This window comes from Staurois parvus, unplaced genomic scaffold (assembly GCF_062004578.1).
Source record: "Staurois parvus isolate SC_StPar_1 unplaced genomic scaffold, SC_StPar_1.0 ptg000009l, whole genome shotgun sequence".
NCBI lineage: Eukaryota > Metazoa > Chordata > Amphibia > Anura > Ranidae > Staurois > Staurois parvus.
The window spans coordinates 101,940-127,048 of NW_028317805.1; the positions used below are offsets into that span (position 1 = coordinate 101,940).

The following is a 25,109-nucleotide window of genomic DNA, read 5'->3' on the forward strand; positions in this document are numbered from 1 at the left end:
TTCAAGGGAAACTTCTCCCAGCAGATATAATGACGGTCCAAACTGGGTTCCATAATAAACTAAGTGGAATCTTTACTTGAGGCAAATAACAAGACAACTGATACATCAGAATCAGCTGTTGCTTCACAGGAAAGACTGAGGGCACATATACTTTATACAGGTTACAGATAGTTAATCTTTCAGGAGAGACCCAAGTCCACACTTACATGCTTCTCAAGGCATCCTCTTACAGCAGGGCTAGTTTTCCTGTTTATATTCCTTCAACAGGGAGCAATTCAGGTACATTCCCAACCCAAGCTAGCACTACTTTAAAGCTGAACATGAACATGAGTGCTTCTATCCCCTCTACGTTTGCACTTTGCTTTGGAGGCCTGTCACCTTTAATATGATCAGGGCATGAGACCACCTGGGACTGTAAACTCAAGATCTAGCAGGCTAGTGGAAACAAGTTTACCTGGGTATCGGTCCTCGCAGATGCAAGAGCAGTGTGACCACACACAAATGGTGGTGTGTCTCAGGATCTGAGGAGCCACTCGGTCTTTACCAGAGCCACTGTAGGTGTGGATGTTGTGCTGCATGACAGCCCCCAGTTTGCAGCTCTCTAACACACCCGTGCGGGCAAAGTGCAACCAAATAGCACTCTGAAAGGACACAGAGCACTCAGAGGATACCAAAAACTACAGTAACCTACTACAGCAAATGCTGAGGACACACACAGCAACAGGAACTGAGGGGATTGACGGACATAAACCAAAGGGAATATAACTGCACAGCCAAAGGGAAAAGACTGAGAACAAAGACAGAATAAACCAACACAAAAAATATGGGAATGCTCAAGCAGCGGCAAACACCACAGGAACCAGAGGGGTCCAGCTTCCAAATGAAGATACATTGCTCGAATACTAACGCACAGGCGCAAAGGCTTAATATTACCTAGGTTCAGGGCAGATAGGCAGGAACCTGAGAAACTCAGACATGAGGCAAAACCTGGCGTCAGATCGATGTGCACAGAAGCGTGACAACCTCATTACTTCTTACCAGAGGTGTTTGCCAGAACCCCAAAGTGTAACTCGGCAAAGCCTGAACCTTTTCGTGGAGGTCTTTGTCATACACCAACTACTTTGTATGCTCTACACCCAAAGAAACTTCCACCTACCACCAGTTATACAAAAAATACAGACTAATGTTTGACTGTTGCCTAGTCTTTTGAATCCCTCCAATTCACTCCATCAATCATCAGCCCCTCTGGTCATTTTAAATATGCAGCATAAAATGGCAATCTACATTAACCACTAGCAGGGGAGAATACACAAAACTATTGAAAGATAATTTCAGATTGGTTGTTGGGTTACATCACTTTTTTTCAGTTTTTCCTTTAAAGATTTCATCTCCACAGCACGGGTATTTTCAGACCGCTGCCAAGCATCCTGCACACAAGCCAGGACTGTTTAGTGAGCTGAGCTGACCAGATTCAGTATAAATGCAAGGTGTTTGGTGGGTGTTACATTGCGATGCAGGGGCCTAAACATTGGATACACAGTTTTGTCTGCTGCTGTCATTCACTGTCATTAAGGGGCTTATTTACAGTGCCTTGAAAAAGTATTCACAACCCTTGAAATTTTCCATATTTTGTCATGTTATACCCAAAAGCATAAATGTATTTTTGGGGGATTTTGTGTGATAGACCAACAAAAAGTGGCACATAATTGTGAAGTGGAAGGAAAATGATAAATAGTTTTCAAATTTTTTTTACAAATAAATATTTGAAACGTGTGGCGTACATTTGTATTCAATACTTTGTAGAACCACCTTTCTCTTCAAATACAGCTGCAAGTCTCTTTGGGGATGTCTCTACCAGCTTTGCACATCTAGAGAGTGAAATTTTTGCCCATTCTTCTTTTAAAAATAGCTCAAGCTCTGTGATATTGGATGGAGAACATCTGAACAGTAATTTTTAATTCTTCCACAGATTCTCAATTGGATTTAGGTCTGGACTTTGACTGGGCCATTCAAACACATGGCTATGCTTTGATCTAAACCATTCCATTGTAGATCTAGCTATATGTTTAGGATCATTGTCCTGCTGAAAGGTGAACCTCCGTCCCAGTCTTAAATCTTTTGCAGACTCTAATAGGTTTTATTCTAAGATTGCCCTGTATTTGACTCCATCCATCTTCCCATCAACTCTGACCAGCTTCCCTGTACCTGCTGAAGAAAAGCATCCCCACAACATGATGCTGCCACCAACATGTTTCACGGTGGGGATGGTGTGTTCAGGGTGATGTGCAGTGTTAGTTTTCCGCCACACATAGCATTTTGCTTTTAGGCCAAAAAGTTCAATTTTGGTGTTATCTGATCAAAGCACCTTCTTCCACATGTTTGTTGTGTCCCCCACATGGCTTCTCGCAAACTGCAAATGGGACTTCTTATGGCTTTCTTTCAACAATGGCTTTCTTCTTTCCACTCTATAAAGGCCAGGTTTGTGGAGTGCACAACTAATAGTTGTCCTGTGGACAGATTCTCCCACCTGAGTTGTGTATCTCTCCAACTCCTTCAGAGTTACCATGGGCCTCCTAGCGGCTTCTCTGATTAATGCTCGGCCATGTATTAGTAGTTGTGCCATACTCTTTCTATTTCAGAATGATGGATTGAACAGTGCTCTGTGAGATTTTCAAAGCTTGGGATATTTTTTATAACCTAACCCAACTTTATCCCTGACCTGTCTGGTGTGTTTCTTGGCCTTCATGATGCTGTTTATTCACTAATGTTCTCTAACAAACCTCTGAGGGCTAAACAGAACAGTTGTATTTATACTGAGATTACATTACATACAGGTGGACACTAGTTACTAATTAGGTGACTTCTGAAGGTAATTGATTCTAGTTAGGGCCATCAGAGAAAAGGGGGCTAAATACAAATGCACGCCATATTTTTCTGGTATTTATTTGTAAAAAAATTTGAAAACTATTTATCATTTTCCTTCTACTTCACAATTATGTGTAACTTTCTGTTGGTCTATCACATAAAATCCCAATAAAATGCATTTTTTGGTTGTAACATGAAAAATGTGGAAACTTTTAAGGGGTATGAATACTTTTTCAAGACACTGTATATAGCAGTGAATATGAAAGTCACCAAACATTCACTGAAGATCAATTTTCACATTGCATGGGTTTTTAATGACTGTGATTGATTCACCACAAATGAATGCTTGGTGAAAGGCACATTCACTGCTTTATTAATATGGCCCTAACTCACATTCATACATACACATATTGGGCCAGTTTACCTACTCAATTTCTTTGGAGTGTGGGAGGAAACCCACGCAGGCACAAAGAGAACCTACAAACTCCAAGCAGGTAGTGCCATGGTTGAGATTCTAACCAACGAACCTAGTGCTGCTAGGAGGAAGTGCTAACCACTTAGTCACCACTTAGTCACTGTGCTGCTCTATAGGGGCAGTACAGTGAATACTTACCAATTGTTTGCGTAAATGCTTATCAACAATTATCCTGGGAAAATGTTATAGGAATTCTCTACTGAATGAATTATGGAAGCTAACATTGCTTTGCCCAAGTATGCAGATTAGGAGCTTTGACTTTCTAACCTGGATGCTTGTTCCAGGTTAGGGACTCAGAAAGCATTTAAGTGAGCACTCTGGCCAAAAATAACTAGCATCTTTCAGCCCACTTCCTCTTAGCCCAGGTTATTCTTGATCCACCCCAGTCTGAGGCTGGATAGTGAAAGAAGAAGCTGAATAGTGTTCAGCACATTTTGTTCTGCTCTTCCCTCCTATCAGCATGGTATTACATATTGCATAACATAATTAGTGCTAAATGATATTTGTTTGTATAACTGAAATCATAGTATTATTGATTACTTTCAGTTTTGTATGTCCTCAATAAATACATTTTAATAAAATAAATGATTTTTTTTTTTTTAAGGTTGACTGCCTTTGTTGTTAAATCCTTCAGCAAAGCTCAGCCGTATATTTTCATAAAGAAAAGTCAAATGAGTGACTCTTTCAATTGGCTCAAAAGCCATCAGCATCAAAGCGGCTGTTTCAACAATGTGGGAAAACTTTTTAATAATGCCATGAAGGTAGGAAGCTGATTATTTGTTGAACAGTATACATACACATGTGCTATTCAGCTGTACCCTCCGTAGCCAATTCAGAATGAGTCTTTTAAACAGCATAAAGGGCTCACTAGTCTATTACCTTGCTCCTGCTACCTTGGAAGCTTCTGCTACCAAGGAACCCATGACCCTCACCAAGCATATCGACCTTCACTTACAGGAGAAAAAAACACTGCTTTATGTGTGGTGTCCTTGCCTATCACCGAATTGCCATCAGGGGCTGCCAGTACTGACAAGCCCACGCAGATTGAAACCACTGATTTGTCTTCTGAGGAAAATCTCCACTGCCAAAAATTAGAACTTTACTGCCAAAGGGCGGACAGCGGGTTAGTACCACTATCACACATGATTTTTCCTGGCACAAGCTGGCATAGGTTTAGTCTCCTCTCAGCCTGCCCCAAAAAGCTGAGAAAATCTTGGCTCCTGTTCCCTACGGCATACCAACTGTAAAACATTTTGCATAGGCCTCCAGTCACTTGGGCGGAACTGAGGATTTATCCGATGAAGCCTATGAGCAACCATAGAACCACGTATCATGACATAGGGTGGCACTACCAGCACTAGCGATTTGTCCTGTCCTACCTCCTTCCTATTCACCTTCAAATGGACCCAGTGGGCCCTGAAGGAGATGTAACATCTCTGCCCATGCTTGTTGACCTTTGTATATGTGGTCATGTGGACCCTGCCGCTGATCACATGCTGAAAGCAACAAGAAGACATTACCTTCCACATGCTGGTGGAAGACAGGGATGGACTTTTGGGGAAAAAAATGGCGACTGGGCACCTACCACTGTGGTAAAACACGGGATGCAAATTTGTAGAAAGGGCAGCTGGAGCAGGAGCAACTGTAACACCAGTAACTGAGACACTGGGCGTGCAATGACTTGGCACATTTTTTTTTTCTGCATCGGCAGCTGGGAAGAGAGACCTGCCTATCAAGGATATAGCTGGAGATGGTGAAGTGGGATTAGGAGGCTTTGAGCACAGTTGATGCATACACTATTCCCTGCTAAGCATGTCCAATGCTGACCCTCTTCGCTACCTGATGTGCCTTAAGCTTTGCCTCTCGAACCCTTTTCCAAGCTTTTCCTTGAGGCTGTAGATGTTGCAGTGGATACAAGTAAGGATTCTTGCAGAGTGGGGGGAAATATGGAGAGAGCAGCAAGGAGGAGCATAGCGAGGTTTGAGGTCAACAGGCAAGTGTCTCCTCATGCATGTGGTACCAAGTGATTGGTAGATTTACCACATCTAATGCACTTCAGGCAGAAGCTACAAACCACTACAGTGCTTTCTGCAGCACATGTATGAAAAAGGCCAATACCTCTGAGCCCTTCGAAGCTTACCTGTGGATACTATTGGTCTGTACCCATGGAGCAGTGCCACCTGGTGGTATAGGGCAGCTGCTCCCTTCCCTCCTATGCACTCTGCCATGTACGAAATTTGGCTGCGCTGAGGTTGTTCCTTTCCCTCCTCTGTATTCTCGGCACCCAGATACTGTCTGCCATCTCATGGTCCCCACCCTCCTCATCACTTGAGCCCACTTGAAAGTAAGCTGCAGCTGCAGGAACATCATTGGCAATTGATTCTTCCTGCAGGTTGTCCCCTCCCTCTATGCTATGTGCACTCTCTTCTTCAGCTATAGACTGTCAGATGCTCAGCAATCAATTTCATCAGATGTTGAACACCATTTGTGCATGCCTGATAATCGTATAACACACAAGCATACAATATCTATCTCTATATTGTGTAAATATTGTGATCTCTGTGTTCCAGGGAGGTGTGGAAGATGACATCTCTCTCTCAGCCTATGTAACAATGTCTTTGGTGGAGTCTGGTTTGTCTGTTGAGGTAAGAGATGACATACGTGGATAGGCCTGGTAATACAATGGTGTATACCATTGAAAGGTCCCATGACTGCAGTATAAAACTGTGCAGAAATTGAGGTATTTACAAAATGACTTGATTTAATTCCAAATCTTGAGGATTCATTGCTACACTACCTTTTAAAATGTTCCATTGCACTATTAAGGTGTTTACAGTCATTGGTTTGATGCATTTATTTATAGTCAAACTAAAAAAACATTAAGTACCTTTCCAATAAGGAATTCTGCTTAGGGCAATGGAGAAGGCACAATGTACAGGTAGTAACAGTTGTAAGATCTTTGTTTTCCCTGAGGATTCTTAGGACTGTTGTATGCTATTCTATAGACATTGGATCATCAATATATCTGACAAGATGTAGCTAGATGGGGAGACAGTATTCTAATGCCAGTAGGTACCTTAAAGGGCATGCCTTTCAACACTTATTCACCCACTGCAAAGGTAAGACAGGACGAGCATAAATAAATACACATATATATATATATATATATATATATATATATATATATATATATATATACAGTATATCTATACACACACACTGCTCAAAAAATTTAAAGGAACACTGAAAACACATCAGATCTCAATGGTGAAAAATATCATGCTGGATATCTATACTGATATGGACTGGGTAATGTGTTAGGAACGTAAGGACACCCCATAGTTTGATGAAAATGAAAATGAAAATTGTCAACCTACAGAGGACTGAATTCAAAGACAACCCGAAAATCAAAGTGAAAAAATTATGCAGCAGGCTAATCTATTTTGCTGAAATTTAATTGCAGACACTCAAAATGGTATTCAGTAGTTTTTATGGCCCCCACATGCTTGTATGCATGCCTGACAACATCAGGGCATGATCCTAATGAGATGACGGATGGTGTCTTGAAGTTTTTCCCACCAGATCTGGACCAGGGCATCACTGAGCTCCTGGACAGTCTAAGGTTGGATGGACCGTAACATGATATCCCAGAGGTGTTCTATTGGATTTAGGTCAGGCGAGCGTTGGGGCCATTCAATGGTATAGATTCCTTCATCCTCCAGGAACTGCTTGAATAGTCTTGTCACATGAGGCCGGGCAATATCATGCACCAGGAGGAGCCCAGGACCCACTAGCACCAGCGAAGGGACTGACAGTGGGTCCAAGGATTTGATTCCAATACCTAATGGCAGTCAGAGTGCCATTGTCTAGCCTGTAGAGGTCTGTGCGTCCCTCCATGGATATGCCCCCCCCAGACCATCACTGACCCACCACCAAAATGGTCATGCCGAACAATGTTACAGGCAGCATAAGGTTCTCCAGACCCTTTCACCTCTGTCACATGTGCTCAGGGTGAACCTGCTCTCATCTGTGAAAAGCACAGGGTGCAAGTGGCAGACCTGCCAATTCTGGTGTTCAATAGCAAATGCCAATTGAGCTCTATGGTGTCGGGCAGTGAGCACAGGGCCCACTAGAGGACGTTGGACCCTCAGGCCACTTTCATGAAGTCTGTTTCTGATTGTTTGGTCAGAGACATTCACACCAGTGGCCTGCTGAAGGTCATTTTGTAGGGCTCTGGCAGTGCTTATCCTGTTCCTCCTTTCACAAAGGAACAGATACCAGTCCTGCTGATGGGTTAAAAACCTTCTACAGCCCTGTCCAGCTCTCCTAGAGTAACTGCCTGTCTCCTGGAATCTCCTCCATGCTCTTGAGACTGTGCTGGGAGACACAGCAAACCTTCTGGCAATGGCGTGTATTTATGTGCCATCCTGAAGGAGTTGGACTGCCTGTGCAACTTTTGTAGGGTCCAGGTATCGCCTCATGCTACCAATAGTGACACTGACCCTAGCCAAAGCCAAAACTAGTGAAAAACAGTCAGAAATGATGAGTAGGGGAAAAAATGTCAATGGCCTCCATCTGTAAAACCATTCCTATCTTGGGGGTCATCTCACTGTTGCCCATCTAGTGCACCTGTTAATTTCAGGTTAACCGAAGCAGCTAAAACTGATTAACATCCCCCTCTGCTGCTTAACTGACCAGGTCAATATGCCTGGATTTTAATTGACTTTCTATACTCTGATTTAACAGTGCTCCTTTAATTTTTTTGAGCAGTGTGTGTGTGTGTGTATGTGTGTATATATATATATACATATATATATATATATATATATATAATTTTATATATACATACACACACACAATATATAAATGTATAGTTACAATTTTTCAGTATATGACATGCAGAGGGAGCAGAATGGCTGAAAGGGGATATTCATGGAAAAAGGAATAGCTGTTAATACAGACTTTAAGCTCAAGGTGCAAAAGAGCCACCATTACATCATAACAGAAGATTTTATTAACTATCAGTTCAGCTCTCAGTTATTCATTCATTGATATTGTAAGATCTATATTCTGTATTCCAGGATACACTGGTGAAGGACGCAGTGTCTTGTCTGCAGAAGGCTGCTGGGAATGTGAACAATGTATACACCCTGGCTCTGCTCGCCTATACCTTTACCCTGTGCCAAGAGACAGAGCTCAGGAAAGCTGCACTGGACAAATTGGAACAGAAAGCCATACGTAGAGGTGAGAAAAGATTTTCATTGTAGTCGTTTAAAAACTACCTAAAATCCTAACTTTCTATGATTGCCACTGCATTACTACATATGATTCAGAGGAAGAAATAAAACCCTCATAAAGCATTAAGCTAAGGGAAATATCCCTTGCAAAATAAATATGACATTAGTAAATTAACCCCTAAATTTTTCTCTCTTTCACTCTCTTCCGCTCTTGTATCTGGTGTATTGTTCAAGCTATACGCTGCAGTCTGTGATGTACAACTCAGAATTCCTCTTTCAGAAGCTCCTCCTACACAATGTCATGATACTCTTTCTATAAGCCCTTGTTGTTCCCTTTTGTATAATAGATGGACAGTTATACTGGCAGCGGGCACCTACACCGCCATCTAATGTGCCTAACTGGTACCGAGCTTCATCTTTTGAGGTTGAGATGACTGCTTATGTGCTCCTGGCTCTGCTCTCTGGACCTAAACAAGACTTGGGTAAATCTTCAGAGATCGTAAGATGGTTGACCAAACAGCAAAACTCTTATGGTGGATTCTCTTCCACACAGGTAAAAAAGGCATAAAGTATAAATGCTGTAGTTATTTCAATACTATAAGTACATGAACCAAATCAATTGCCTATGGGACTTTAAAGGATGAATTCACCTTTTGGGAACATGTTACATGCTCTACCCATTTTTTGGGTGAAACGTGTAATATGTTCCCAATGCTGCAGCTGTTGCCCGATTTCCCCCCTCCCCCCTTTATGACAGTAGTTTGGGGAGAAGTTCCCTCTACTACCTGTAACTTCTTAAAAACAGCGTGGCCGTGCGGAGCTCCGCCCACATGACCACATCAATCATTCACAGTGTTCTGTGACTGAATGGACTACTTAGCGGCTGTCAGCTTGTAGTTCTCAGTGAACTTCCACTGTGCAATGGAGCGCCATGGTGGTTCATTGATTCTTCCTGTCAGTATATCTGCTTGCCTGTACATCCCAGCAAGCAGATATACTGACAAGTCTGCAGGAGACCTGTATGGCACCACTGATCTGCTGATTGCTCGTGCAATGCTTTACAGGCTCCTGCAACAAAAAATAATACATGCACATTTTTTTTACCTGCAATGACCTAACATGCCAGTTTATTGAACAATACATGTAAATCTCATAAATGAAAATAACAAGCTGAATTGTTCTATCCAGCATAGATCAGCCTAGAGTATTAATATAATTAGTCCATATACTGTAGATATTCACATATAACCAAATTGCTAAAAAGGAGCACATCCTAAAACTCAACATGTTTCGTGAATGTTACTTCATATCTTCAGGAGTGGATGCCACCAGTATAAAATATGTGAACTAAAAAACAAGGTTTCAGAATATGTTTGAACACTCCATAAAGAAAAGGGGAGGTTTTTAAAATGTTGCTCAAGTGCTGTCATTGTTTGATGAAAAAGGTACTTACAAACTAGCTTGATAGAAAAATCATTATTGTGACGCCTTCAGATGGTGACCGCCACAGGGTGTGTGATTTTGGAAGGGGCCCAAAGCACCCCAATAGGGAAACCAAAGAGCAGCACAAGGAGGTACATGGATGGAATTTGAAAATCTGTGAAAAGTAGACATAAATGCCTGTGAACAGTTAAACAGTTAAACAGTGATATATAATATCCATAGGCAAAAGACTACCACCAGATACTACTCAAAGAAACAAAGTACTTCAGTAAATCCTGTTCTTGAAAGTAGAATGTGTACTCGAAGTGGGCAAAATTATGTAGCTTCATGGTATGAATATTATAATAGTGAAATAACCAAAAGATTACAAATGAGTAGGAAGAATGAATGGGAATACTAATTCACCATAAACATTTGAATAGTCATTGCATGAAATGTGCATGTGACCTATAGTTCCTCAGGTAGACAACCATGATGAGCAAATCAATTGGCAAACCGGAAATTGTTCTATTTGTCTGAATATAAACCTAGATTATTCCAGTCAGCAGAGAGATACAAATTCTTGTACGATTGCTTAGGTTCTTGAGTTTTGCCATTCTTAGTCCAGTTCTGACAGATCTTCAAACAAAAACCCCAGAAAAATCTCTATTTCTGCTTTGGTGAACAACATTTATGTGTGCTTTAAAATTCTGAGCTTTGAGTGGTATAATATCTGTCTTTTCTTTCTCAGGACACAGTTGTGGCTCTTCAGGCCCTGGCCAAGTATGCAGAGGCCACGTACAGTGACAAAGGAGATATGACAGTGACAGTCAGTTCTAACACAGGATTTCTGGCGAACTTCCATGTAGATAACAAAAACAGACTCCTCTTCCAGAGGGCAATACTACCAACAATCCCTGGAGAATACACAGTGACCGCCACAGGAGGTGGTTGTGTCACTGTGCAGGTGGGTGGGAATTCACACTTTTTCCTTCTGTTCCATTGATTCTGTGATTGTCTCATCTTGTTATACTTACTTTACAGACAGTCCTAAGATATAACATCCCTGTAGTAAGAAATGAGACCACCTTTGCTGTCACGGTGGAAGTCACACCAGAACATTGTGTAGAAGATCCAGTGAAAGAGCTTAGACTCAATATAAGTGCTCAGTAAGTTCTCTAAATTGTACCTGCATGTATGGCTATAGCTATATCTATGACCCACTTGCTGTATGTATTATTGTGTTCAATATTACTGTCATGTTATAAAAACATATAGCACTCCTTACAGTGCCCCTTTAATGAATAGTTTATGAAATAAGAATGATTCCTTTACAGTGGACAATGAAGTTCCATATCAGAAGTGTTTTCGATTTTGGTAGACCCCCTCCTGCGTCTAAACAGCACTCTTTTGCCAATATGTACTTAAAGCAGAACTATACTGCATTTGAGCACCACAAACAAAAACCACTATTTAATTTTTTTTTATTACTCAAAGCGTCTGTTCCTCCATGTCTCCATAACTTATTTTGCTGGGAAACACCCCCTTAGCATTTCTGGCCATGGCCATCTTAAATAAGGGGAGATAATTCATGTAGCATTTACTTTCTGGAATCTATCTGCCCTTAGCTCAGGCATGCAGACAGGAGGGAGTACTTAGCTGAGAAAAACCCTTCTCCACTCCTGTAGACTCGTGGGATGTATGACACCATTTGCCCTAGGCAAGAAACTAGGAAGTAACAGAAAAAATGTGAAAAAAAGTTTAAAATAAGCAGATATGAAATACTTTCCTATCTGTTTACTATTGTTAGCAGCATAAGGATTAAAATAGTCAATGTTGATTGAGAGAATGAAGTTCTGCTTTAAGAGTGAAGGCACTTTGCGGCACTGGCCACAACAACTAGCTGGAATGCAGCTGATATATTGTAGTAGAAAAGAAAAATAAAAAAGGCATATGGTTGTTTTGACATGCCTTTTTTCATTTGCTCAAGTTTGATTTACTAGTTGACAGTTTTATTTTAAAGTGTATGTCAAGGCAAAATAAAAGAAAAACATTTGAAGTGCATCTTTGTATTACATGCACATATTCCCATGTTTATAGCACTTTAAAGGACTTGCAAGTACAAAAACAATATTTGCTGACTTGCCATAAATGCACACAGATCTTAAGCTATGTTTTGGGCTGACAACACCCAGCCTTTCTGTAAACTAAATGTTGATAGCCTTGCCCAGTGTCTTAGTCCACCACTCCCACTCTCAGACCTTTACAACATAAAGGCAAATCGTTCTGCAGTCCAAGATGAGAACTAGGAAGGTAAAGTAAATTATTTAAGATAACATAGTAAGTGTGAAGAGGGCACAAGACCGCTCAGAATTTCTGACAAGATCAACAGTTTTTTGCATGTATCAAACAGACATCATAACACACTCTTAATGGTATATTTAACAGATCAAAAAGGAGCAAATAAGCGTTCATTGTTGGGGTTTACATACACTTAAATACAGGTGAAGACTGAAGATTACAATTTTACAAACTCTGGTTGCTTTGAAAGTCAGTCCCAGCAATAGAGCAGACTAAATCCTCAGTTTATGCTACATATTGACTGGGTTTGTCAGCCACAGATCAATCAGATCTAAGCTTGATCTGGAAAATTAGTTTGGGAAAAAGCCTGAACCTTTTTGGTGGCTACAAGGCAAAAAATTGTTCTTATTTAGCTCTTTAATAAATGAGGTAAGGGAGAGTGAGCAGGGAAGAGTTTATTAGAAACAGTGATGTAAGTGATGAAACAGTGATGTAAATCTGCTGTCATAATATGTTGTTAGCATCCTATTGGTATTAACTTTCTAAGGGTAAGGTGAAATAATACAGATCTTTCTATTTTCTCAGGTACACAGGTTCCCGGGAGATATCCAATATGATTATCATAGAGGTGAAGATGTTGTCTGGATACATCCCAGTTAAGAGCTCAGTAAGACAGGTATGTCATTGGCTAAGAAGGGTATTCAAAAACAATTGAGGCAGTTAGGTGTCAAATGTCATAGCTGGAGGATCAGCTTAACTGTGACATTTTGGGGCTTTTTTTGTCAGTAAAATTTTTTGATTTTCAGCCTTTTCAACTTCAGCACCTTTAACCTACTTCCTGTTACTGAAACCTGGCTTCATGAATTTGACTCTTCCTCTCTAGCTGCCCTCTCGCATAGTGAACACCTTTGGATTCACTCACCCAGACACAGTGGGGATAGACTTCTTCTATCCCTACAAAGCACGTTTCAAATTATCCCTACAACTCCCTCCCTGTCCTTCTCCTCTTTTGAGCCTCACTGTATTAGTCTTTTTGTTCTAGTTTTTCTAAGGATTGCTGGGATTTATTGGTCTCCTAGATCAATGTCACACTTCCTTAGTGTCTTCTCTGCCCTGTTACCCTTTTTTCTCCCCTGAAATATTTGCTATCATCCTTGGTTCACTTTAACTTTCCAGTTAATGTTAACACCCCAGATACCTCTCAACTCCTCAGTCTAACCTTTTCCTTTGATCTAACACAATGGACACACACTCCTTCTCACTGTGATGGAAACACCCATGGCCTTGATTTCTCCCGCTTCTGCAGTCTTTGCAACCGCTCCAGCAAGCATTTTCCTCTCTCTGATCACAACAGTATCAGTTTCATCCAATCAACAACCAGTCACCCATTGAAAACTTTACCACTTTAACCCTTCTCTTCTCTGTTCTGCTACTACCTCTATGGTAAAATCTCACCCATATCCTGCTCTGATCTGACCATCTCAGTTTATAACAGCTCGCTCACATCCATCCTGAACAGACTTATTCTGCTCACTACACACAAAATTAGGCCCGACTGCTACAACATAGACCTGCTCATGAGCGACTTTGGCATAAATCTAAATCCCTGCAATACTTCACCTCATACAAATCCACCCTACTAAAAAAATACAATTCCTACCTCCATGCTACCAAACAAAACATTTTTGTCACTCTCAATAACAACCTCTAATCTAGTCCTTGACAATTACTTTCTACCTTTAGCTCTCTACTTTTTTCCGCCACTGTCTCCACCCACTAACCCACTCACTACCCAGGAGATTGCCAGTCAATTAAAAACAAGGTTGATGCATAATGTGATGAGATCTCCACTGTCTAGAAAACTCCCCCATGCAACATACAATGTCCACCACCACACTCAGTACTCTGTTCTTTTGACCCTGTTACCACAGAGCAGGTTGCTAAACTTTATTCTGAGGCCCACCTAACCACTTGTCTCTATGGCCTGATTACCTTGCAACTTCTATGGTCATCCTCTTGCTCTGCTATGCGCTCCCTAACTCACATTTTCATTCTCTCGCTTTCTAATGGCATCATTTCCATTCCTCTAAAACATACACTTGTCACCCCATATCTAAACACCCTCACTGGACCCAACCAGTTTGAACAATTTAAGATCAATTCCTTGCTTCTGTGTACCTCCCAGCTTCTTGAACACCTTGTTTACAACTGTCTGAACTGCTGATAACAACAATCTTGACCCCCTACAATCTTGGCTACCACCCACTACATGCCACTGAAATGGCCCTCCGTAAAACCCGCTAATGACTCACTAAATGTTAAAACCACTGACCATTACTCTGTACTTGTATGCAAAGACCTTTCCACCACCTTTGATACAGCTGACCACACATTCCTGACCCCTCTCCACTCCCTCTGACCTCCTTGCCCTCTGATATTCTTACACAGGCTATTCTCCTTTCAGTCTATTGCAAATGCTGTTGTTAGACTCATCCACCTTACAAACTGTTCAATGGCCACCACCCTACTCTGCCAATCCCTCCAGCTAGCTTATGCTAGCCCAATGTATAAAATTCAAATTCTAACTAAATATATATAGCCATCCCACAACTCTGCTCCCAGCTACATCACCAACCTTATCCCAAAATATCACCCAAACCGTCCACTCTGTCCATTTACTCTCTAGCTCTTCTATTACCTTTTCTAATGCTAGCCTCTAGGACTTTTCCAGAGCCTCACCTATTCTCTGGAACTCCACATTCTACTCTGTCTGGACATCTCCAGCCCTGTCTCTAGGTGAAAACACATCCGTTCAGGAAAGCCTATCTTACCTCAACCAAAAAAAACTGTACTCCTACTTTCTCCATCAGCCTTATCCATCAAAGTTATTACCTTTTGTATCACTTGCCCTTTTAGATTATAAGATCTCATGAGGAGGACCCTCCTGGTCCTCTTGAATCAAATTGTCTTTTTTTTTATTATTTAAATATTTATTAATTTTTCATATAAAATACATGTTCCATCATTACTCTCATATAACATACAAAGCCATCATTTATATCCCTTTCTATCTTTATTCCCATTACCCTCCCACCGCCTATCTAATACCGCCCCACCCATAAAACCACCCACTCTTCATTTTTCCATTACATCTTTTCTTAAGTATTTTCACATATCCCACTCTACTGCTTCATATATTTCACCTTGGACACAAAATCTTCCCAATTTCCCCACCTCCTATAATATAACCCCATCTTGTCTTCTTGCATATAATACAGTTTCTCCATCCTACATATCTGGTTCATTCTTTCCACCCAATCCTCTTCTCTCGGCACCTCTGAACTATGCCAAAACTTAGGTATCAGACCCTTTGCCGCATTCAGATAATACCATATACCCGAATCTTTGTATTTGTTCACTGATAGTTCTGTACTATGTAATAGACACAACTCTGGATCCAATCCTATCTTTATCCCAGATATTATCCCAATCAAATGAACCATTGTCTCCCAAAAACCTTGAATCTTTGGGCACTCCCACCATATGTGATATAACATACCTATCTTTCCACACCCCCGTCAACACTCCAGTGTATTCTCCCCATTCATCTTATATTCAACGTTCGGTGCAATGTGCCATCTTGTTAAACACTTATAATTTACTTCCACCTCTCTCATGCTTATATTCTCGTGTGTTAGTCTATATATTTTCCTTTGTTTGTCTTCATCTATCTCTATTCCCAAATCTCTTTCCCATTTTACTATATACATCGGCTTTGCGTGTGTGTCTAACTCAGTGATAATTTTATAAACTTTTGCCGTGCCCCATTTCCCATCTCCACGTAATTCCAACAACCTCTCAAACAAATTCCAATCCTTTCTCAATCTCAAAGGTTTCGGAAGATTCCCAATAAAGTGTTTCAATTGGTGGTATCTCCACTCATCTATCTTAATGAAAAGTTCTCTCTTGAACTTCGCCCATGGGCAGCTCCTCCTCCCACCCACCTCCCCAACACTCCCCATCCATTAAATCAACTCACTAAAGTTCCACAATATCCCCCAGAGGAAGATCTCTAAGAGGTCCTTATTAAGGCAGTGAATCTATTTTTTCTATATCACTACTATTCCTCAAACCTCCTAATATACTTCCGAAGGAGATATTAAAATCTCACAAGAGAGGAGAGGAGATGGAAAAAAAAAAATCCCTTACTTCCTTTTCTCTCCCCTCCTCCACTCTCCCCCTCTACCTTCTCCCCCTAACAGACTGCCAGTCCTCTTGTGTTGTCTCTCCTCATTCTCTATTTTCTTCTTCCCATCCGGCAATCTCCATTCTTTGCAACTCAAGTCTTTCACAAAAATCCCTCATATCCTCTGGAAATCTCAAGTGAACTGTTACTCCATTTTTCCAACCAATCAGGCATACTGGAGTCCCCCATCTATAAGACACATTCTTTTTTCTCATCTGCTCTATCAGAGGTTTCAGAGTTCTTTTTCTCCACAAGGTCTCTGGTGTAAGGTCTGCAAAAATCTGAATGTCCATTTCACCATATTTAATCGTTGTTTTCCCTTTAATCTTCCTCCAAATTCTCTTCTCTATCCCCATATCTGTGGAGTTGGACGATTACATCTCTCGGTTTTTCCTTCCCAACACTTTGATATCGTTTTCCTATTCTCAAGACACCATCCATTTTAATCACTTCTAATTCAGATCTGTCCATTATAAAATTTAAAATTTTACATATTTCTTCTTGCAATACTTCCCCATCTACAGTCTCTGGGACACCCCTCAGCCTTGGATTATTCCTCCTGTCCCTATTTACTTCCAATTTATACAACAATTTTTCCTGGGTTTTCTCCATATTCTTTATTTTTTTCTCTAATTGAGAAAAGTTTTGGGCCTGATGTTTAATTTTCTCCTCCGTTTCCTCCACTCTTATCAGCACCTGCTCCAGATCATTTTGGATAGTTGCCATTTCATTCTTTATTATTTTTTCTAAGGCCCCAAACATTTCTGCCATCTCTTTTTTGTTTGGTGCTTGTACAGTGGGGATCGAAAGTTTGGGCACCCCAGCCAAAAATTTGTATTAATGTGCATAAAGAAGCCAAGGAAAGATGGAAAAATCTCCAAAAGGCATCAAATTACAGATTAGACATTCTTATAAAATGTCAACAAAAGTTAGATTTTATTTCTATCATTTACACTTTCAAAATAACAAAACAAAAAAATGGCGTCTGCAAAAGTTTGGGCACCCTGCAGAGTTAATATCTTGTACTGCCCCCTTTGGCAAGTATCACAGCTTGTAAACGCTTTTTGTAGCCAGCCAAGAGTCTTTCAATTCTTGTTTGAGGTATCTTTGCCCATTCTTCCTTACAAAAGTCCTCCAGTTCTTTGAGATTTCTGGGCTGTCTCTCACGCACTGCTCTTTTAAGGTCTATCCATAGATTTTCAATTATGTTGAGGTCAGGAGATTGTGAAGGCCATGGCAAAACCTTCAGTTTACGCCTCTTGATGTAATCCCCCGTGGATTTCGAGGTGTGTTTAGGATCATTATCCATTTGTAGAAGCCATCCTCTCTTTAACTTCAGCTTTTTCACAGATGGCATCAAGTTACCATCCAAAATTTGCTGAAATTTTATTGAATCCATTTTTCCTTCTACTCGTGAGATGTTCCCTGTGCCACTGGCTGCAACACAACCCCAAAGCATGATTGATCCAACCCCATGCTTAACAGTTGGACAGAGGTTCTTTTCATTAAATTCTGTGCCCCTTCTTCTCCAAACGTACCTTTGCTCATTCCGGCCAAAAAGTTCAATTTTAACCTCATCGGTCCACAGAACTTGTTTCCAAAATGCATCAGGCTTGTCTATATGTTCATTTGCAAAGTTCAAACGATGATTTTTTGTGGTGAGGACGTAGAAGAGGTTTTCTTCTGATGACTCTTCCATGAAGACCATATTTGTACAAGTATCTCTTTATAGTGGAATAGTGTACCACAACTCCAGTGTCTGCCAGATCTTTCTGGAGGGATCGTGCAGTCAAACGTGGGTTTTGAATTGTTTTTCTCACAATCCTGCGAGCTGTTCTGTCTGATATTTTTCTTGGTCTTCCAGATCTTGCTTTAACTTCCACTGTTCCTGATGACTGCCATTTCTTAATTACATTCCGAACAGAGGATATTGACATCTGAAAACACTTTGCTATCTTCTTATAGCCTTCTCCAGCTTTGTGAGCGTCAACTATTTTCAGTTTCAGTTTTCTAGACAACTGCTTAGAAGAACCCATGGTGCTGATTGTTGGGGCAAGGTCAGATGAGTCTGGGCATTTAAAACCTTTGAGATTGACATCACCTGGTCTTCCCAGACGATGATTGAGAACAATCCATGACACTGGCAGGTCTCAGCTTTGCAAAGGGGGCAGTGCATGCTATAAATTCTGCAGGGTGCCCAAACTTTTGCAGACGCCTTTTTTTTGTTTTCTGTTATTTTGAAAGTGTAAATGATGGAAATAAAATCTAACTTTTGTTGATATATTATAAGAATGTCTAATCTGTAATTTGATGCCTTTTGGAGATTTTTCCATCTTTCCTTGGCTTCTTTATGCACATTAATACAATTTTTTAGCTGGGGTGCCCAAACTTTCGATCCCCACTGTATATCACTTTCCATTTCTCTCGACTCCACCATTCCAATTATTTGCTGATTACTAACATTCAAGCCCAATGATAATCTAGGGCTATTTTCCAGACTAATATCACTTTCCCCTTTTCCATTTATACCTTGTAGCCTTTCTGGGGTCACATTTCCCTGAGACATGTATTTTTTAATTGTTCCCGTTTGGGTCCCTTTAAGCCCGCTGCCTTTAGTACTTTTATTCTTCATATCTTCTGTGGGGCTTATTCTCCTCTATAGTTTCATAAGACAATAGGTGTTACAACTATATGATACGGTCCCCTCTTTGCCTAATAAATTGTCCACTTGGTTTCCTTATTTGGTTGCTTAATTTCTTCTTTTTATCTCTCCTTCAAAGCCCCTGGGAATCCCCTCATCTCTCCTTCATCTTCTGCTCTTTTAAACAGTAACATGAAAACACTTGAAAAAAGCATTAATTTATTTCAAGCCGCTTCCACTCACCCAGCTCTCTCCTCCTTCTCTTCAATGCGGCTCCATACTGCTGACATCAAACTACTATCCTCAGAGCGATCTCCAGGGGGATTCCACAGGGTTGCTTCAATTATATTTCCTTAGATTTTTCCCATAGGGGTATCCGTGGTTCCTGGGTATACTAGGGCACACGTCCTCTCTCCGGTCCAGGTATCCAGCCAGGGGGTACTCTGAGAAGCCGACCGTCTCACTCCTCTCCTCTCGGGATGCCGGCCGGCTTCCTCCATTCCCAGCACTCCTTTGCGGCTGACCACGTGGTCACGCCGCTCTCCTGTCTCCCGGCAACCCGGCTTCCCAGCTCTCTTACTTGCCGAGCTCCGGATGGGTCAATCTCTGCCCACAGCTCCCAGTTCTCCTCGTCCCCGGATCTCCACTCCACTACCGAGGCCCCAGCATCTCAGGTAGGTCTCACCCCGGCATATCCCGACTCCGATAGGGTTCCTGGGGAGGCTGGGTGGGGGAGCCTTATTGGAGAGCTCCTACCTTGAGCTCTCCGCCGCCGCCATGCTCAGGCTCCACCACCTGGTGTATGTGGTTCTTGTATCAAATTGTCTTGTGCTCTTTCCCTTTATTTTTTAAAATGCTCTGCAAACTTCTGGCACCACATAAATCCTGTATAATAATGATAATTTCCTGAAAATAGAAGTACAAAAACAATAGTACACATTATAAAGATCTTTTTTTATCTTCCTGAATATAATCAGGCATAATTGTCAGATTTTTATGGCCTGTGTCAAAACATTTACCCTATACCAGCATCCTGATCACTGCCATACTTCATACCAATTTCCTGATCACCGCCATACCCCATATTAGCGTCCTGATCACTGCCATGCCCCATACCAGCGTCCTGATCACTGCAATACCCCATACCAGCATCCTGATCACAGCCATATCTCATACCAATGTCTGGATCACTGCCATACCTCATACTGACATCCTGATCACCACCATACACCATACCAACAGCCTGATCACTGCCATAACCCATACCAGAGTCCTGATCACAGCCATACCGCATACCAATGTTCTGATCACCACCATATGTCATTGTAGCATTTTAGCATCTCAACTGATCAATTTTCAGATATATATATCATAGTTTGTAGACTCTATAACTTTCACACAGACTAAATAATTTACACTGTTTTGGGTTATTTTTTTCCCCAAAAATGTAGCAGAATACATTTTGGTCTAAATTTATGAAGAGAGATTATTTATTTGCAAAATTTTATAACAAAAACTAATCAAAAAAGGTTTTTTATTTTAGAATTTTTGGTATTTTTTCATTTATAAAACAAAAAAAAAATAAAAACCTCTATTTGTGTGAAAAAAATCAAAAAAGAAAGAAACCTCTATTTGTGTGAAAAAATGAAAAAGATTCATATAGGTACAGTGTTGCATGACAGAGCAATTGTCATTCAAAGTGCGTTAATACAGAAAGCTGAAAATTGGCCCGGAGGATGAAAGTGCCCAGACTTGAAATGCTTAAATAATTGGGAACAAAAAATAATAAAAAAGTGCTTAGCAAGGCACTGCCTATTCTGTGGTTTTGGCAAAATCCAATATATTGTAGCATCAGTCCATTTCTTGTGTATCAGTTTCGTTCTGCCTGAGACTTTACACATGCATATGTAGTTTTGAAATTAAGAGCTTCAGATGTAACCATCTTTTCAGAACCTGAGAATGGCGTATTCAGAGATGACCTGACTAATCAGAGTCTGAGGATCGGCTGAACGGTCTGGATGTGTTTTACGGTAGTATAGCAGACCCCCCTAGCACAAGTAAAAAAAAAAACGGAGTGCCAAATTGGTGATTCTCCTTATTACATCATCTCTAATTATGGGTTCTACTTGCACAGGTCACTTAAGCCCATGTTCAGATTGACATTTAGTGGTGCTTGTAATTAAAGAGACTTGAACATTACTAGTGATAATCATGTTGTGAATAGGTCAATAAACAAGCAGCACTAAGAATGCAAGAGTTGGGTATTTTTCTCTAAGATCTGCCAGAATACTGAGAAATCTTCACCTGCATAATAAAACAAATCAGCTACCGTCTCTGTTGCTTGGCAGTTGCAGTGCTAACCAACATATTTCTTACCAGTTTTTCCTGTTTATGTCTAAATGAAGAACTATCTGGGTAATTTAAAAATATGTGTTGTGAAGATGTATGGCAGCCATCTTTACTTGCCTTTCCAGTTGAAAATACTAGTTACCCAGAATTATCATGTTCTAAAGATTTCAGTCTTCTTCCTTACTCTGACATTCATGATCTACATGCATGTTTCCATGCCAGGATCTCAGCACTTTAGAGCCCATTTACATCTTGGCACATGACCTTTATTTTAAGCCCTGTGTGTAGCTTTGTTTTGTGGCATGCTACAATGCAGGTGTGCTGTCTTAGCGCATAGGAGTACCATTCCAAATGAATGGCACTGCAATGTATGGTACATACACTACCATGTGTTTTAGTATGGAAATGTGAATCAGGCTTTACTGTTTGAGACAGCTAGGCATTCCCAACACCCTGAATGGGCTATTAATAGTGGATTATATGACCCATTACAAGTGAAAGACAAGGACAGATAAATGATTTAATCTGTTGTTCTCCTAAAACCCTCCAGCTGTACTGTCATTTTATTACTGCTGTTCTCTGGTTGCTATTGATTTTTAGTGGTGTTCCACAGAGCAGGATAAACAAGTGGTCAAGATGCAATCCTCAATGCCTCCACAACTATCTGGCAATATATCTGGAGGATTAAGAGAACAATCAATTAAATCTTTTATCTGTTCTGCCTGCTGCTTGTAATGCGTTGTATAATCTTCTGTTAATAGCCCATTCAGGGTGTTGTCTGACATTTATGATTGGACATTATTGTGTATTTTTTCACTGTGTTATATTATGGAGTGTTAGATATCTCAACACAAAGGGGTTGATTTACTAAAACTGGAGAGTACAAAATCTTTTGCAGCTGTGCATGATAGCCAATCAGCTTCCAGGTTTTATTGTGAAAGCTTAATTGAACAAACTGAAGTTAAAAGCTGATTGGCTAACATGAACAGCTGCACCAGATTTTGCTCTCTTTAGTTTTAGTAAATCAACCTTAATGTCTTATAAGTGAGTTGCTAAATTCTTCAGTGTTAAAAACAAAATGTAAAAAAATGTACATCTAACTGAAGCAATATTCTGATATTTATAAATAGGTAGTTTAACAAAGATTTAATTTTACTAATAAATATCTAAATCTTTTTCTAGCTGGAGAATGACAAAGTAATAAAGAGGAGTGAAATCAGCACCGATCTGGTGATCCTGTATCTGAATGAGGTCAGTGATGTGTCCAGAGCTCTTCATTCCCATCATTGGATCCATTCAAAATATGATCTGTTTTTTTTTTATAGTTTTATACATTTTAAAGCCTGACTCCAGCCAAACTTTCATTTTGCATTTGGGATTTGTGGAAAAAAATGTTAGGACTTCTGTTGGCTTTATTACCTATAACAAGTGGTGATGAAAGGTTTCACTCATATATCCTATATTATATTGGAAATTATATGAAATGGTCAGTCCATTCAAAATTGATTTTTAGTTACTGGTAGATGTTGAATAGACAAAGCACCTGACAATTTATTATATCTCTGCATCTTGGTGAGATCTCTGTGCTTGAGTTCCTGGGTCTGTACCCCTGCTGTGGCCATTATCAGGGGCATTCCATTCTCCATGTTGTATTTTATATTTATTTGATACTCAGGAGATTATAACAGGAGGAGATACAACACACAAAGGTGAAAACCTAAAATTCCCAGGAAGACAGGAACAAAGTTGAGAATAATGGCAGGGATGTCTCACTGTTGATGTGTCCAATATGCAAAAGAAGCTGAGGGCTGACTAAGCCTAGCGTGCTCCATGTATAACTAAAACATGACTTTTTGGTGGACTGATGCTCTAATCATCTTTATTAATCTATATACAGTCTATTGTATAGCCATTAATTCATTTTGTGCTTATGAAGACCACATAGTATAGTAGGTGCCAAAACATCTATTCCCAATACAAAGAACAGACTGCAAAGCTGCTTTTAGTAATAAGAGAGGGAACATGTGGGGTACAAGGAACCAGGGAACCAGTTGGAGCCTGCTGCCATAATGTAAGCCATTTTCTTTTTTTAGCTGAACCACAGTCCTGTACATATCTCCTTTCTGGTAGAACAGGACATTGAAGTGAAAGGCCTGAAACCGGCCACCGTGAAAGTGTATGACTATTATGAGACAGGTAAGATAAAGAAAAGGTAAGACCTCTGCCGTGGTGTTACATAGAATGACTAAAACAGAGCTCCAGTTTTCATTTTGGTTTTTTTACATATCCGCATTGCAGAAACACACAGAACATGTGGTGTGATGACATTTATTTTAAACGGCACAGCAACATGCTCTGTGCTACGTTGTGGTAAATTAGAAAAAAAGGTCATGTGAAATTTCAGGCACGTTGGGATGATTTGGCAGCTCATTCATTTGGAATGGGCTACCTTAAAACAAACACATACTAATGCTCATCATAACTTGTGTTAACATGCATGTGCAAAGATATAAATGGGTCCATTTAACATTTTATAAAAGTTTTATTGAAGTGGAAAGGTAATATTACATAATCTAAAAGTGTAGAAAAAGTTTTGTGTATGACAAAACAGTCATTTAATACTGATATACTTTACATATTGCTTCAGTACCTACAAGTAATTCATAGCAGCCACTCTTAGAAGACCACAAGTAATAAAGATGTATGAAACTCCATGCAATTTTTTAGAGAAACACCAGTTGGGGCCCCAGCCTCCAACAGTCTTGCACAAAATGCACAACTGAAAGAAATAGGAGCTGTGTGTGACCAGCTCCTCAAAATATTCTGCTTCCATAAACCAATAGAAGCTTTCCTGTGCAAGTGATGATGATGAAGCAAAGAGAGTGGGTGGCATGACTGCCAATGTTGTAACAAGGGACAATTCACCAATCACCCACCCACAATCAGTGCTGATTCGCAACTGACAAGTAGGAATTGTGATGGTGAACAACCAATAGTGAAGAGCAAATGGGTTCAGTTCACAAATAATTTTTCAAATCTTGCAAAAAGTGTGCAAATATTGTGCTGAATCACATTGAAAACTATGGGGAGTGAATCTGATTATTCAATTCTAGCACTTTGTATGACTAATAAGAAAGCTAAAGTCAAAAAAGCCATGGTAAGATTGGCACCACTATGGGGGACATGACCCATGCCAAAATTAAATAAATAGATCATTTTAAAAAACAGTATTTTCCCCTACTTATACTGTCACTAACCACTCTGACATACCCTGACAATTTATGAAAAGAGGACTGGGTTATCTCTTCCTTCAAATTATTGCCTCTTGTGACTCAGCTGACCAGCGGCAAAAGCTTTTGATAGCAAATTTTTCTGCCAAATGTTTGCACTTTACAAACTTTGAAAATCCCAGGTTTGAACTGTAAACCCATGGTAGTGGCAGAACCCAAGCCTCATACCTAGCAACCAACCTATCCTGGAATATTTCATGTACAGTCAGGAACTGAAACAGGCAGAATCGGCTTGATTTTAATAGAAAAAAAGTAGCAGTTTACCCTGCAGACTATGCTATTG

At 40.3% G+C, this 25,109-nt stretch overlaps 1 protein-coding gene across 3 annotated transcripts in view; it reads left to right on the plus strand.

Moving 5' to 3' along the window:
- LOC149474197 (alpha-2-macroglobulin-like protein 1) overlaps window positions 1-25,109 on the plus strand; it is a 120,040-nt gene that overhangs the window by 93,313 nt on the left and 1,618 nt on the right. For all 3 annotated transcript variants that reach the window (XM_089668831.1, XM_089668843.1, XM_089668840.1), the window contains exons 27-35: window positions 3,945-4,101; window positions 5,911-5,985; window positions 8,422-8,584; window positions 8,925-9,130; window positions 10,751-10,966; window positions 11,044-11,168; window positions 12,886-12,976; window positions 22,719-22,787; window positions 23,630-23,732. In XM_089668831.1, coding sequence (XP_089524957.1) covers window positions 3,945-4,101; window positions 5,911-5,985; window positions 8,422-8,584; window positions 8,925-9,130; window positions 10,751-10,966; window positions 11,044-11,168; window positions 12,886-12,976; window positions 22,719-22,787; window positions 23,630-23,732 — 1,205 coding nt within the window. The remainder of the gene's footprint in view (window positions 1-3,944; window positions 4,102-5,910; window positions 5,986-8,421; window positions 8,585-8,924; window positions 9,131-10,750; window positions 10,967-11,043; window positions 11,169-12,885; window positions 12,977-22,718; window positions 22,788-23,629; window positions 23,733-25,109) is intronic.